The 16030-nt window shown below is 48.5% G+C and overlaps 1 protein-coding gene across 7 annotated transcripts in view; it reads left to right on the top strand.

Annotated features, from left to right (window-relative positions):
- The window catches only part of LOC135898567 (cytospin-A-like), a 138893-nt gene that overhangs the window by 42859 nt on the left and 80004 nt on the right, over positions 1-16030 (top strand). For all 7 annotated transcript variants that reach the window (XM_065427594.1, XM_065427592.1, XM_065427598.1 and 4 more), the window contains exon 7: positions 5095-5380. In XM_065427594.1, the coding sequence (XP_065283666.1) occupies positions 5095-5380 (286 nt within the window). The remainder of the gene's footprint in view (positions 1-5094; positions 5381-16030) is intronic.

Below are 16030 nucleotides of genomic sequence, written 5' to 3'. Positions count from 1 at the left end.
TCGCGCTTGTGAATGAGAAGTACAGCTGAAACTCACAGCAATCACATCTGACATGAAAATACCTTTGTTTATCCAATATTCGTTACAAGCATACATTTACTACACACGGATGTTAGTGAGAAAGAAATGTTTTATATTTACAATGTTATATACAATACTTTATTATATTTGTGTTCATTATATTGAGGTTTGACTGTATTTGCATTGGGGTGTTAATGTGCCTTGCCTTTTTGCATCAAATCCTGTATGTGGGTTGCGCAAGCCTTTTGCCAGGCATGTACCCAGAATTGTTTTTTCGAGAGGGGGGGGGGGGTTACCCAGTGTAACTTTCCTGTGCAAATGATGGGGGGGGGGTACCTTTACTAGTGCAAATGTGAATAATGCACACCGTTTGCCATAAAGACGCCTGAACCCGCAAAAGAGAAAGAAAATAAGGTGTATCTCACAGGTGCGCCTGTGAGATACACGTCTACTTTACTTCACAAACAAGGAACCACATCAAATAGACTTGCGCAGGAAAGAAGTGCAGGAAGAACACTACCAAGAACAAGTAAACAAGCAAAAGTGTAAAATAAAAATTTCTGGAGGTGTTTTTTTTATTTAGCTCTGCAAGAATTATAGAGAAATATATATTTGTGGAACAATCGGAGTTCTTTTGGATCCCTCGTTTACTGCTCTACTAAGTGCTAAAATCAACTCTTATTGTTATCTGGGAAGTTGCATAACGATGCGTGGCTGCCAGTCCCATACAACCGCGTAGAGCACAGGCTACCGTGGTTCTAGACGTACTGTGCCCTCCGCAAAAGGTTAGAGAAACACCCTTATAAACATAGCAGAGAAGTGGCTACGTCAGGCGACTCAACTGATCACTCTAGAAGCATCATTCAAGACACATGGAATCATTCTCCACTTCCGACGGAGTTTTTTCTACTTCCATTTTAAATAAAAAGATGTTGATCCATAAATATTTTCACAAACAATGGTTAAGTTTGTTAATTTTCAGTTTTTCTTCCTGTTTGGCTGTTGCCTCGGCTCTCTTCCTTAGTAGATCTCTTAATTTCTCAACTTCATGAGCTGTTGTTTTCAGTTTCCAATATTGCATGAAAAGTGCTGTACAATTAGGGAAAAACGAGACGAGGTAACGGGCGACATTCATATTGCATCGAGTTTAACGATTATTGCAGGGTTTCATGATTGACGCTATTACGCATGATTTGAGTTTCCACGTTATCTAGCCCATATCACGCGTATATGGTTCCGATGATCTGCCAGCGTTGTAGTGAGCTGTCACTCGAAGAAATAATGAAGCAAAAGGAAAAGTTAAACGCAACTGGCATTTCTCTGGCCACAACTCATTCCATGAGCACACTGACCAGCTCACTATGAACTGAATCACTTTCCTGATCCCTGGATCAGTCTGAATAAAGAAGGTTGAACGAAAGAAGCAACAGTGATGCACGTGACTGTTCCAAAAGATGCTGACAGCTGAATGCATCTTAAGTTAATCACACAGGCACCGAATCAATGACAAAATTGGCCTTTGCACTTCAGGCGATGCCAGTAACTACAGCAAACCAAAAGGAGAGAAAAAAAGCAGCAAAATGTTAACTGCTGAATAGCTGTCAGGTCTCGAGATTGATTTGGTGGCACTTGTGGGATTCTCACCCGTGCTCTTCGGACGAAGGAACGACAACACAGTTGTGCAAACAATCGCAAGGGCATTTATTGCACCTTTCATAGCCTAATGCCTGTTAGCCGAGTTGCTATCCACAAAACATGCCGATGGGCGTGCGACAAATCTAGAAGTCTGACTTATCGCGACCGGATAGCGAGCAAATATGTTCGCCTCATGCTGGACACCAATGCCTGGTCGTTCGTGCGTACACATTCACGCGAACGGTGGCGCATTCGAACGAGGCCTCGTGAGCCAGTCTTATAGAAACATGGATCGGCACACGCGCAGAGCGTCTGAGCGCAGAGCGCTTGCTGATCCCAAGCCAAACAAGAAGAGCCTTCTTCTTTCCGCGCCCAAGTAACCCCGCTGTTAGGTGGCGTTAGCAGAGCCACACTCGCGCCGTCTTTCGCAATGCGCTTCAACCACCCGGATTGCAGGAGGTGGGAGCTATGCGGGAAAACAACATATCGGGGGACGCGTGAGAGTCGCGCATCCCCACATCCCCCTAGCCTTAAATCACTACATATTCTGGCTAAACATGTCACACGGTCTAACATCAACGTGTGCTTCGCGAACAAGGTAGTACGTGCAAGAGTGGCCGCGCCGAGGAAATGTCCACACGCTGTCCATAACATGCGAGCCAACATTGTCCTTGGGGTACACCGCTGGCGTCCACTGGTCATAGCAGCAGCTCTGCATACTCGACGGCACGATTCCAGGCCAGGGCTCCGGAAACAGCGACGCAGTAGTCGGTAAGGGCAAGCGTTGCTCGCGCCGGCACACCCTTCTGATGAGAGCCGCCGTAGCTGTTGGTGACCCCCGGCTCTTTTCTCCGCCGCCAAGAGTTGCGAGCTGGATACAGGCGGCCCCCGAAGTCGCTGCGCCGAACTGGCTACAGCATCACCATTGCACGGGCTGGCTCAGTCGTAGTCTGGGGCAGCAGCGCAGACGATGTGCAGGTGACAGCAAATCAAGGGTGACTCTACTCATGCTGCATACATTCAACACTCTCGGCAAACCCTAAAGTAGTGCAAGGGAGATGAATTCTGCATGCACATCGCCCACATGGTACGATGTTCAACTTGGCTAGCAAAAGATCGGGCGGCTACTTAGATGCTAAGTTCACCTGAACAAAGCTCGCTTCCTTGAGTCGAACGAGTAATTTCAATTCGTGCGAGGCTAACTAGAATGAGGGAAGCAAAGTACACCACCTCAATACCACGGTCTGCCAGGTTGTGTCCCTCCACGTGCGACAGGCAGCTTCATAAAGCCTTATGCCTAAAGCCTCGCTACCCTGACAACCGGCATCGAAAAAACAACACCCAAAATGGGTGCAAAACAGGCAGCCGCGAGGAGACGTCAGCTCTGTTAGGTGGTCGTACCCCGCTCGGTGCACACAGCATCCAAGTTGACGGCGCCCACCGTCCCAGACGTTGTGGAGCGCCTGGTGCCAGGCCGCAATACCAGTCAGGCCGTAGTAGCACCCGTGGCCCGCGGCCATCCGGCTCCTAGAGCTGTGACTTCATCAGAGTCAGAGATAGAAGAAGCTATTTACGTAGGAAATTCGGACCACCCACGAGGCTTCCGTACTCACTCGCTTCAGGCTTGCCAATGCTCTGCCGGCGCTACGCCTCGCTCTCTCAAGATGTAGACCACGTGGCCCTCGTACCGACGAATGTCATTTTAAAAAATCGTTTGCGAAAAAGCTTAGAGTGTTGAAAAGTTTAACACACTACAGACACTGTCGCCTCGATCAAGAAAGCATGCCGCCGATGCTAACGATCAAAATCCACGCTAGCCCTATGCTTCGGTTCAAACAAAGGTCTTGAATAAAGCAAAACTGTTAAAACTATCATCTGATGCCCCAAGAGGTTTACGTTGGGCTGCCAGATAGATCAGCGCAAGCGCGGATTTCCGCGCCGCTTGCTGATGCCCAGCCAAAGAGGAAGAGCCTTTTCCTTTCCGCGCCCAAGTAACCCCACTGTTAGGTGCCGTTAGCAGAGCCACACTCGCGCCATCTCTCGCAGTGCGCTACAACCACACCAACCACGCGGCGAAGCTGGATTGCAGGAGACGTAACAGGGGACGCAAACAACATATCAGGGGACGCGTCAGAGTCGCGCATACCCACACGCTTTAGGAATGTGCGTGAGGAGTGGTGGCGTGAGAGCCCCCTCCCCCCCTCCTCCTTCCCCTCCTCTGGGTATGTGCCTGCCTTTTCCACAGCATGAATAAATTTTTGTGCCAAGGAACGCATGTGACAATGCTCCATGTGGATAGTAAAATTCAGTTATGATGCCAGTGATGATAGGATATAGCTACCAGAGCCTCACTTTGGTTCTCAAATCTAAAATCGATGCACACATCGATTTTAGTTCATTCTTCTTTCCACAAAAGTGTGTGTTTGTATTGGGTAAATGCTGTAACGTCTGCCCAGGTACTAGTATTTACAGTATAGTGTTATAAAGTACCGTAGTAGTATTACAAATTGTATATGTTTCCTGGTAATGACTGCAGCATTCTGATGGTGTGTAATGCTATAACCTTTGTGTACCAAGCTTTTGGTGCATGTTGAAATCACAGGTGGTCGAAGTTAATCCAGAGCCCTCTACTATAGCAATTTTCGTAGCCTTTGTTTAAATAAATAAATAAATAAATAAATAAATAAATAAATAAATAAATAAATAAAAAATGGCTGTGGCTTAGGTAAGGTTAAGCCCAGGATGCGAAGCATACTAGTCTTTATTTTAGTTGTTGAACCACTGTTTAGCCTGGTGAACTGCTGTTGCTTGGCTATATTTGGTTCGGCTAGACGAAGAAACAACTCATGCATTACTGCTTCGCCTTCAAGAGTGGAACGCGACAGCGTTCCCGTCGACCCGCCAAGGGGTGTAAGACAATGGGCTACAGGGCAGCGACTACGCGCCCCGCATTGGACGCGGTGAGCGTCGAGCAAAGCAGCGTTCGGCGCGGCAACGAAATGTGCGCCTGAGCAAGAGACGCACGCCTTAGAAACAGCTCGTTTCTAAGGCAACACCGCATTCACTAGAGGCGCTTTTGTACCGCTTTGAAGCATCGTACTCGTGGCTCAGTGGTAGCGTCTCCGTCCCACACTCCGGAGACCCTGGTTCGATTCCCACCCAGCCCGTCTTGCAAGAGTTGAGCCAAAGCCACGTCTCCTCTGTCGTGACGTCACGGTGTCACGTGGTTTCATGGCGACACCGCCGCGCCTGAGGAGCTGGGTTGAGCTCTCGTAATATGCTTCGCATAATAAATAAATAAATAAATAAATAAATAAATAAATAAATAAATAAATAAATAAATAAATAAATAAATGTCTTATGTGTGAAAGAAGAAAGAGGAATTGGAGGCAAACCGCAGAACGTAGTACTGGTACCAATACTTCGTTTAAAATGCAGCACCAATGAGGAGCTCCAGGCGACACTTCAAGAACTGACTGACCTGCAGGACCAGCTGACCGACCTTCAACTGGAGAATGAGCGCTGCTGCGATGAGAAGGCGCTTCTGCTTGAGTCACTCTGCTCCCAGACTGAGAAGCTGGAAGAGTGCCGGTCGCACAATGACCACCTGCGTGCACTGCTCTTTGGCCACGGGTCCCCGCCACCACCGCAGGCCTCGTCTTCATCCTCACCGGCAGTGGCGCCACAGCTTTCCAGGGAGCAGCACTATGTGGAGCTGCTCAAGGTCTGTTTCCACGCTTGTGTTCCCTTCAGTTGGGAATTGCTTGGATAATATTTCATATGTGCCAAACTTCTGTGCTGCCACTAGGTACTCATATTGCCAGTTGGCCATGACTTGTCACGATGGCTAAGTGTCTGTGGTCTACTGCTCTGCACAAGGTTGCTTTTACCAGCTTTTAACAGGGTATGATAACCAGCTGTGGTGTCTCCATGCCATTGAAAGCAGAATGTACAGCTATTTGAGTGCTTCGATTTAGATGCATGTTAAATAACTTCTGATTATTGAACTCGGGCCACATCGCCTCACTATGGTCTCTCCTGTACGTAGCCTGTGCATTGCTTTGGAATGTTAAACTGGGTAATTTAATTTTTCTCTTTTCCATGATGAATGTGGAAGTGGTTTTTCATAAAAGAAATGCCACTCCAATAGACTATAGTTTGCAGGTAAAGCTGTACTGCTGGCCAATGCATGCTCCTTCTATTTTTCTAGCAGCCGTTGTTTGATGAGTCATTACTGTTTTCTTGAGCCCCACAGAAAGATCTTACGTGAAACACATTCCGCATTGTAGCCCCACCCACAGAGAGCAAGTATAATGAATGTGTGAGCCAAATTGTACAAACAGGGTTTGCACACCTCCTTGAAATTCTTGAAAACCCTTGGAATTTTGGAAAAGAGATTCAAGTTCCTTAAGAGGAAGCTTTAGCTCGGGTGCTCCTATCTAAATACATGTGAAAGGAGAATTCGTTTTTCTCGACAACCACTGCACCAAATTTGGCAAGGTTTGTAGCATTAAAAAAAAAAATAGAAATTAAAATCTAGTGACTGTTGGTTCTGAATTTTTAAATAGGTTTGTCAATTTTTTATTAAAAAGTTCCAAAAATCGAAAACCTTTAGAAAACGAAACTATCAAGTTTACAACTCTGCCACTCGGCAATGAAATATGATACCAAATTTACGTGTATTGCATCTAATAGTACATCTAAAGCGGACAAAATTGATATGTTACACAGGAATCTAAAAAAATGCAGTACAGTAAAACCTCGTTAAACCGTACCTGCTTAACAGTAGTTTTGTTTTAAAAGTAGTAAAGTGAAATCCCCGACTCAGCGGCCATTGAACATAATATGTTTCGTATCCGCTTAAAACCTAGCGTTTCCACTTTTCATCGGGCAAACACGGTGGTGCGTCATCTCCATTGGGCGGCCCGGCAGAACAACAAGCCTCAGAGATTGCAACAGCAGCCTCTAAGCACCCTGTGTGTCTACGCATGAAGCCACATCAACAGCAACATCATTTCGGCGCTGTGCCAGAAAGCGTTCTTCATTCTACGTGAGAGCCAAGTTGGTTCTTTATTCTATGAGAGAGCATTGTGGCATCGTGCAAGCGAGGACTCGCGTCATGCCGAAGCTCGGATAAAAAGACGGTGGGTGCTCAGCATAGAAGAAAAATTAGACATCGTCCGTGCTATCGAACGTGACATGAAGAAGTCGGCGCTGGCACGCGACGGGATCTGCTGACGAGCAGTAAAACAGCGCTAAACAACAGGACGAGAAGAGGGACACAGACACCAGCGCTGTTCGTCCTGTTGTTCAGCGCTGTTTAACTGCTCGTAATCATGAACCAACCAGCTCAAATGCGTACTTTTCTGCAGGGATCTGCTGTTGACTAAGGTGCGCGGCATTTGGAATGCGGAGATGTTGCTCGGCAGCGCTGCTGCGACCGCAAAGAGATATTGGCTACGAGGTTCAACTTTTCGCCATTGTTGCGTCTGTTGTTGCCGAAGTGTGGACTAGCGACAGGGATGAGAACAACACGGAAAGCGACAGCATGGGCGATTCAGGCCCGACAGTGGCAGAAGCTGTGCTTTTGTCAGCCTCATGAATGCAATCGTTGTGACAAGAACAGCACCCGGCAATGAGAAAGGTGCCCCGGTACTTCGGCAGCAATACCGCGCACGTGCACGGAAAATACGTAACGCCAACGAGGAATCTGCCATGCGACTGTTTGCCGAGAAAAGGGGGCTGGCTGAAAAGCGTGCATGCAGCTTCAGTAAGTTTGAGGCCGCTGTCATCGCTGCTAGGCCGCCGCGGCATCAAACGAAAATAACACTTTTGTTGCGTGAATAAATACTGCATGTCTTTTTTCCCTTTCATCGCACTCTCTCCGAGTTCCTTGTTCCGTTTTCGACAGGTAATTGGGCGACCTGATGCTATTTTGGTTAAACAGTACTACCGGTTAGTACGTACTTTTTCCGAGCTCCGGCCAACTACGTTTTTACGAGGTTTCGCTGTAATATGGAAATACAGCTTTTGCTGAACCCTTGTACACAACAAGTTCACGTAAGATATAAAATGACATATCAAATTGGTCCGCTTTTCATGATCTAGTGGATGCTATTTACAGAACTGTGATATCAGTTCTTGATGCAGAGCTATTAATTTGTAAACTTCATGCTTCTGTACTTTTCAAACTTTCGAATATTTGAATATCCTTTTAACAAAATTCAGCCCTTAAAATGGAAATTCCACTTCCAGCAGTCACTAGAATGTAATTTTTCCTATCAAATGCAACAAATTTCATTAAAATTGGTCCGGGTTATCTCGGAAAAACGTTTTTGCGTTTTACATGTACTTGAATAGGTCCCGTCGAAGTTCGGCCTGATCTAAAGCTTAAAACTTCTTGAAAATAAATGTGTTCCTTGAATTTCTTGAAAACTAGGGTTGCGTCATGACATTCAAAATAACAAACTCCGCATTGGGGCTATGCCACGGACACTGCCGATTTGGAAACAGTCCTAGATATTCTCATGTAGTAGTGATGCAAAAAAGAATGCAGCAACAATACTCTGAATGGGGAAACTAGCTTTTATTGGGCGAATCTGTGCCCAGAAAAACTGGCTACACTTAAAGCACAATGTAGTGGCGAACACAGTAGGCAATTTTCGAAATCTGATCTGCCAGTCAAGTGCATCGGCTTTTATTCATGAGTCATCGAAGGTTTCAAGAGCAATCGCTGGTGCCCGCACGTCTTCCAGAGAGTTCACACAATTCGTATCCCCCACGCAGTGAGATTATGCAAGCTTTGGTGACAACAGAAAACCGATAGAAACATAGATAATATTCGAGAAACTTTCAATACATGCGGGCGCATCCTGCACTGAGCGATAACATTTGTTAGAGGGTGAAAAGCAGTCACTTGGAAACGATAAATACACGTATCAATGCCCCCTCTCAAAAAGCATTATCCCGATGCTACAAACAAAAAGGAGAGCGAAAAACAAAAGGACACATGTTAAGAAAAAGTAACAAAACAACAAAGAAACAAAGTCCAAAGTAACGCAGTCCAAGAAAGAAAGTCCAAAGTTCAGCTATGCAAAGTCCCAAAGTTAGTTAGCTCTTGTAGAACAGCCTAAGTCGCACAACACGGACTATTTCAGGTCGTAAGTGGTACCGCTGTGATAGTGAAATGCTGTTTGGCACGACCTCATAGTTGAGTGCACCAATGTTTGGGATGATCTTGTAGGGTCCAAAATAGCATCGCAATAGTTCCTAACTGAGTCCTTGTCAGCGTATTGTGATCCAAACCCAAACACTGTCGCTGGGCTGGTATTCCACGTAGCACCGTCGAAGATTGTAGTGCCGGCTGTTGGTCCTTTGCTGGTTCTTGATGTGCAGGCGGGCAAGCTGTCAGGCTTCTACAGCATGTTGGAGATAGGTGGCAAAGTCAACATTTTCTTTGTTGGTGACGTGCGAAAGCATGGCGTCGAGAGTTGTCGTCGGGATCCTTCCGTAAACCAGCTTAAACGGCGTGATCTGTGTTGTTTCTTGCACTGCTGTGTCGACATAGCAAAGACGACACATGGAAGACGGCATCCCATGTCTTGTGTTCAATGTTGATGTACATCACTAACATGTTGGCGAGCGCCTTGTTCAGTCATCCCGTTAGGGCATTCGTCTGCATATGGTGGGCAGTGGTCCTCCGGTGACTTCTCTGCAGGATGGCTTGAGTAAGCTCAGCAGTAAAAATCGTTCCTCTGTCAGTAATGAGAACTTCTGGTGCACCATGTTGCAACAGGATGTTCTCGATGAAACATTTGGCTACTTCGGCCGCACTACGTTTAGGCAGAGCTTTCGTTTTGGCATAGCAGGTAAGGTTGGTAAGGAGTCTGTGGCCATGACGATCCACTTGTTTGCAGATGTTGATGTCGGAAAGGGCCCCAGCAAATCCATCCCTATCTGCTGAAACGATCTGCAAGGAGGCTCAATCGGCTGTAGTAATCCCGCCGGCCTTGTCGGTGGTGTCTTGCGTCGCTGGCAGTCTCGACATGTCTTGATATAACAGGCGATGTCAGCGCCTTACCGCCAACATCATACTTTTCTTGTGTTCTTGCGAGCATACGGGAAAACCCCGAGATGCCCGGCTGTCTTTCTATTGTGCAGTGCCTGCAGGACTTCTGATCAGAGTGCTGCTGGCACGACGAGAAAGTAGCTTGTGCGGGCTGACCAAAATTTTTCTACACGAGGACGTCCTTTCGTAAAAAAAACGAACCCAATCCGCACTTAAATACCCTCGGAACAACATCGGTCTTGCCTTGCAACTTTCAGCAAGGCTTCAGAGCTCTGGGTCTGCTCGCGGCTGTTTGGCAAAGTTGTCTGCACTTATTGTACCTGAAAAGGCATCCTCGTCTTGGCCATCATGGGGTGGCAGGTCCACGGGAGTGAGACAGGCAGTTGACATCAGAGTGTTTTCGGCCTGACTTGTAGATTACAGTGATATCATATTTTTGCAGTCTGAGGCACCACCATGCCAAGTGTCCTGAAGGGTCTTTTAAGTTGGCTAGCCAACACGCGTGATGGTCGCTGATGACATTGAACAGCCTGCCATATAGGCAAGGGCGGAGTTCTGCTGGAGCCCAAATGATGGCGAGACATTCTTTTTCGGTCGTAGAATACCATATTCACTCGAATATAACGCGCATCTTTTTTTCGGTAAAACGGGTCCACAAATTGCATGCGCCTTAGAATCGAGTACGACCCTAAATCCGCGTTACCATATCGCCATTGGCATTCGAAAAATGGCCGCCTCATACGCGCTTCTAGTCTAGCTGCCGTAGCTTCCTCCATGTGCATACGTCCATGTTGTACGTGTGACCAGGCTCTGGTGTAACATAGTTTACCGCTTGCCTTCCCGTTTTCTGCGTTTACTATTCAATCAGCATGGAAGCGCCGACTGCGAAGACACTACGAGTCCAGCATGATGCCGCATTTAAAAGGAAAGTTATGTGCGTGGAGACGGGCAGAAATCGGGCCGCATCACTTGCCGTCGGAATTCCCCAAACTTGCATGCGGGACTGGCGCAAACTGAAGGAGAATAGTTTTGCTAACAAAGCAGCAAGGAAGGGTTTCAGTGGACCGAAGCAGGGCCACTTCACCGAAATAGAAGAGCTGCTCGCGAAATACGTGCAAGAGCAGCGAGCGGCACAGTGGCCTGTGACGACCGATCTGCTCAAAGTATGGGCGATGCAGTTAGCCCTACAGAAAGGGCTAATCTGGAGTGACTTCAAAGTGAGCAGGTGCTGGCTATCAAACTTTATGAAAAGGCTTTTCTCTTTGAAGGCGGACAGGGATATGCCAAAAATTGCCTGAAGAATATGAAGAGAAATTGCACAGTTTCCAGCGGTACGTTCTGAAGTTGCGCCTGTGGGGTTCTCCTCCGTGCTCTTGGGACAAAGGAACGACAACACAGTAGTGTAAACAATCACAAGGGCATTTATTGCACCTTTCATAGATCAATGCCTGCTAGCCGAGTTGCTATCCACAAAACATGCCGATGGGCGCGCGACAAATCTAGGAAGTCTGACTCACCGCGACCGGATAGCGAGCGAATATGTTCGCCCCATGCTGGATCCCAACGCCTGGTCGTTCGCATGTACGGTCACGCCAATGGTGGCGCGTTCGAAGGTGGCCACGCGAGACAGTCTCGCAGAAGCTTGGATCGGCGCACGCGCGGCACGTCCGAGCTGCTTGCCATCCCGCCGCCATCCCGCCTTGTCTTTCCCGCACCCAAGTAACCCTGCAGCAGCGCAACACTCGCGCCATCTCTCGCACTGCACTTGTACCACTCCGACCGCTGCGGCGCCAGGCCACGCTGCGAAGCCGCACTGCAGATGGGAGCCCTGCGGGAAAGACAACACATCAGGGGCGCGTGAGAGTCGCGCATCCCCACACGCTGTTTGGATTTCTGTATCTGCATCCTCGTCGGAGGGTGCAAGTACCATTGGCAACTGCATGTATCGTTTGATTTCCTGAAAAGTGTCGGCCTCTGGTGTTTTCCACTTGAAGTCGACATCACATTTAGTGAGATGTGTCAGTGGTTCAGCAATGCATGAAAAGTCCTTGACAAAGTGCCTGCAGTAGGCACATGTGCCAAGGAATTCACGCACTGCCTTCTTGTTGATAGGCTGCTGGAACTTTGCGTTGGCAGTGTCAGGATTGGGGGCTCAATCCCATAGCTCATTACCCGTTCTCAAGATTGGAATCCGGCATGAATTAGAAGGTAGCTGGCCTATGCAGTTGTCCAACTTATCCACGCTGAGGACGTTGATGAAGGGAAGGACTGCTTCTCATCGAGAACGAGGAATATGGGTTTATTTGCAGTATCTACATCAGTCTAGCATGACTGCTTGAGAAAGAGTGTCCTGAGCAGCCGCACAGCAGCGGTTTTTAAACACTTCGTGTTCCCTAGATCCCAAGGTGAGGCAAACTGTTCGACATCATCGTAAACAAGCCGCCTCTCCGCGGAACGGTTTACACGCACATGTACGTACTTTCACTGCACCCGGAGCTGACCTTCGCAACGCGGCCGTCGTGTTGTCCATTGTCCTGCGTCCCAGTAGCCAGGTGGTCACGCCCGATGCAAGCCGGTGCCTCTAAATTCCAGAGCGGACCTCGCACCGTGACCTCTGCTGCTGCCCATTGTCTGGCGTCTCGGTCGGCGCGTGGGAAGAGGTCTCAGTAGATGTTCCCGCAGGCTCAGTAACAATAGTTGGTCCGCCGAGCCCATTTAGTCACAATGGCGACGAGGCTAGAGCGTAACGATGGCATTCCGAGACAAGGTTGCCGCTACTGTCGCAACTGGCTGGCAAAGCTTGCATCTCAGCGGGCCGTTCTTAACATCAGCTGTGATATGCAGGTCGGGGCAGACTCCAGATTTGCTGATGACGTGGTCCAGGAACAGAAGCACATCGTTAGCGAAGCGACACTTGTCCGGCTTCAGAGTGAGCCCTGATGATTTGATGGTCTCTAGTACTGTCACAAGCCACCTATGGTGATCATTAAAATTTCCGGCTAAGACAACATCATCCAAGTGGACAAGGCAGGTCTGCCACTTTAACGCTTCTAACATCCCTCACGCGCTGAAACGTTGCAGGCATGGAGAACAGTCCAAATGCCATGACCTTGAACTCATAGAGGATGTCTGGCGTGATGAAGGCGGTCTTTTCTTGATCCTTCTCGTCTACTTCTATTTGCCAGTAGCCGGCTTTGAGATCCATCGATAAAAAGTATTTAGCGTTGCAGAGCCGATGCAATGCGTCTATCCTCAGGAGGGGGTATATGTCCTTCTTCGTGATCTTGTTCAGTCGACGATAATTGATGCAGAAACGCAGTGTTCCGTCCTTTGTCTTCACCAAGTCTGCAGGAGATTTCTATAGGCTTTTTGACGACTGGATGATGTAGTTGGGCAGCATTTTGTCGACTTGTTGCCTTATAGCTTCACATTCTCGTGTCGAAGCTCCGTATGGGCTCTGGCAGAGTGTTCGAGCACACTCTTCTGTTATAATGCAATGCTTTACAGCTGGTGTATCTCGAATCCTCGATGACGTTGAAAAACATTCTTCTTGTCGTCGGAGAAGACTATTCAGCTGCTACTGCTTACCCGTGGGGAGACTTGGTTTGATGTTGAAGTCTGATTCGGGAACTATGGTCGTCGAGGTAGATGCCGTAGAATCCGAGGACAAACGCATTGCTGGTTTCCAGAATTTTCTCGATGTATGCGATCGTCGTGCCCTTGTTGAGGTGCTTGAACTCCTGGCTGAAGTTTGTCAGCAACTCTTTCGTTTTTCCTCCGTGCAGCCGAGCGATTCCTCTCGCGATGTAAATTTCACGGTCCAGCTGTAGACGTTGGTCACCCTCAATGACACCATCTACATCTGCAGGTGTTTCTGTGCCAATGGAAATGACAATGCTGGAGTGAAGCGGGATGCTCACTTCATCTCAAACCCACTCAAAGCGTGGTGACTACGGGAGCTCTCTGTTGGTATCGCTTGATCTTCAGAGAGCGTTATCGACTTCGACTTCGGGTCAGTGATTGCGCCGTGTCGGTTCAGGAAGTCCATGCCGTGAATGACATTTCGGGAACACTGTTGGAGGATAACGAAGGTGGCAGGGTAGGTTTGGTCATGAACGATAATTCTTGCCATGCATATTCCAGCTAGTGTTATGAGGTGTCCTCCAGCTGTCCAAATTTGAGGGCTGTACCGTGCAGTCTTCATTTTCTTCAGCTTGGCATCGAATAATCCGCTGATGGTGGTGTAGTTGGCTCCAGTGTATACAAGTGCGGTGACTTCATGGCCGTCGAGAAGCACGTCGAGGTCTATGGTTCTCGGCCTTCCATTGCAGTTAGGTCTTGGCGTCGGAACACGGCGGCAGCACATTGACCTGTGGCAGGTACGTGGTGTCATCAGGTTGTCTTGCGTTGGCGTACTCTTGGCTCCGATGCTTTGTCGAGATGGCATCGTGTCCTTGCTGCGTTGATGAAATGGATCTTGAAGTGTCATCGGTGGATCTTCGTCATTTCGATGTACAGCAACTCCATCGTGCTGCTTTTAGTTTTCTGGACAAGGGTTTATGGACTGGCTGTGGGTGGGGCCAGCGCATGGTTGGCACTGCGGTGACAGGTAGCACCATGATGAAGGCGACGGGGACGGTCGTCGAGAACTCCGCTGAATGGCGGCGAGGCAGTGGGCGATGTACGAGGGGCCGTCTGGCTGTGATGAAGGCGGTCTTTTCTTGATCCTTCTCGTCGACTTCTATTTGCCAGTAGCCAGTTCCAAGCGTTGGACGCGGCGTGTTGACGGTTAACCCTCTCAGTGCCAAGTCATGGTATGGGCATTGGCAGTACACATGGCCAGCTTCTCCGCAGTGATACCAGAGTAGGCAGTGGTCAGGGGCGCGACAAACGTCTGTATTCCTCACATAGCTGGGCTGAGCACTCAGATAGGTGGGCATGCTGGCGGCGGCGGGGGACGACGTAATTGTGGCATTATAGGGCCCTGGCCCGGCCGCGGAGGACCTTGACGGCAGGCAACGGTGGCGTCGGTCAGCGTTTCCAGCTAAGGCTGCGGTAATTTTCGTTGCATCTCCAGAACTCCAAGTGATCGCTGAATCTCTCCTTTGACGATGTTGGTGATTGAGGCCACTTGAGGCTGCGATGTTAGAAAGAGCTTTTGCAGTTCCTCACGAAAGACTGCTCTGATGGTCTCCCGCAGGTCATTGCTGCTAAGTGCTTGAACATCGGTATAGTTTGCGGTCAGCAGTTGGCAATTATGTTGCCTTGTCCGCATATCGAGTGTATTCTCAATAGTTGTGGCCGCAGAAATAAATTCGGCAATGGTCTTAGGTGGTTGCGAATCAATCTGGCGGAAAGCTCTTGCTTCGAACTGTGCATCAGGAAGTGAAGTTTTTTCTCTCCCGACATGTCTGGGTCAGTGTGTCGGAAGAGGCGAGTGACCTCCTTCATAAAAATCGTGACGTTCTCGTTCGGCAGCTGCATGCGGGTTTCCAATGCAGCTTGGGTTGCTCTTTCCGCAAGATGCTTGTGAACGTCTGCAGGAAGCTGTTGCGTAACAGGTCCCATGTAGTCAGGGTTGATTCTCGGTTGTCGAACCAGGTCCTGGTGGCATGTTCTAAGGCGAAGTACACATGCCGGAGCTTGTCGTTGGAGTTTCAGTTGTTGAATGCAGCGACCCTTCCATATGTTTCCAGCCAGTTATCCGGGTCTTCAAATGATGATCCACAGATGGTCGGTGGCTCGTTGGGCTGTTGCAGCATGATGGGGGACGCTGGGGCTGCCATTGGCGTTGACTTGGCGACAATCTTCCTAGTCGTCTCAGGCAAAAGTCCATGTTCTGGGGTCAGCCCTTGCAGCCTGAAGCTACCTCGCTGGTTCTTGGCGACATTGGTGTTGTCTTCCGCGTTCAGGCTTGGGTCGCGGCTTTGTGTGGACGTCCAGTACATGAACGCAAAGCACCTCCACCAGATTTCGCGCAATACTGACGGCAAAAAACACAGTAGCCATGCTGTGAAAGGCAAAAATAACTTTTATTGGGTGAACCAGTGCCCTCAAAAACAGGCTACACTCAAAGAACGGCGACAGCAGCGAACACAGTCGGCAATTGTCGAAATCTGATCTGCTGGTCAAGTGCGTCGGCTTTTATACATGAGTCATCGAAGGTTCCAAAGCAATCGCTGGTGCCTGTGTGTCTTACAGAAAATTCAACACAATTCGCATTGCCCATGCAATGAGATTACACAAGCTTCAGTGACAACAGAAAACGCTTAGAAATATTGGTAACATTCGAGAAACTTTCAATAC

The sequence above is a fragment of the Dermacentor albipictus genome, chromosome 2 (assembly GCF_038994185.2).
Source record: "Dermacentor albipictus isolate Rhodes 1998 colony chromosome 2, USDA_Dalb.pri_finalv2, whole genome shotgun sequence".
NCBI classification, from domain to species: Eukaryota; Metazoa; Arthropoda; class Arachnida; order Ixodida; family Ixodidae; genus Dermacentor; species Dermacentor albipictus.
Note: the sequence above shows the minus strand (reverse complement) of the source record. Positions and strands in the feature narration are given on the sequence as shown.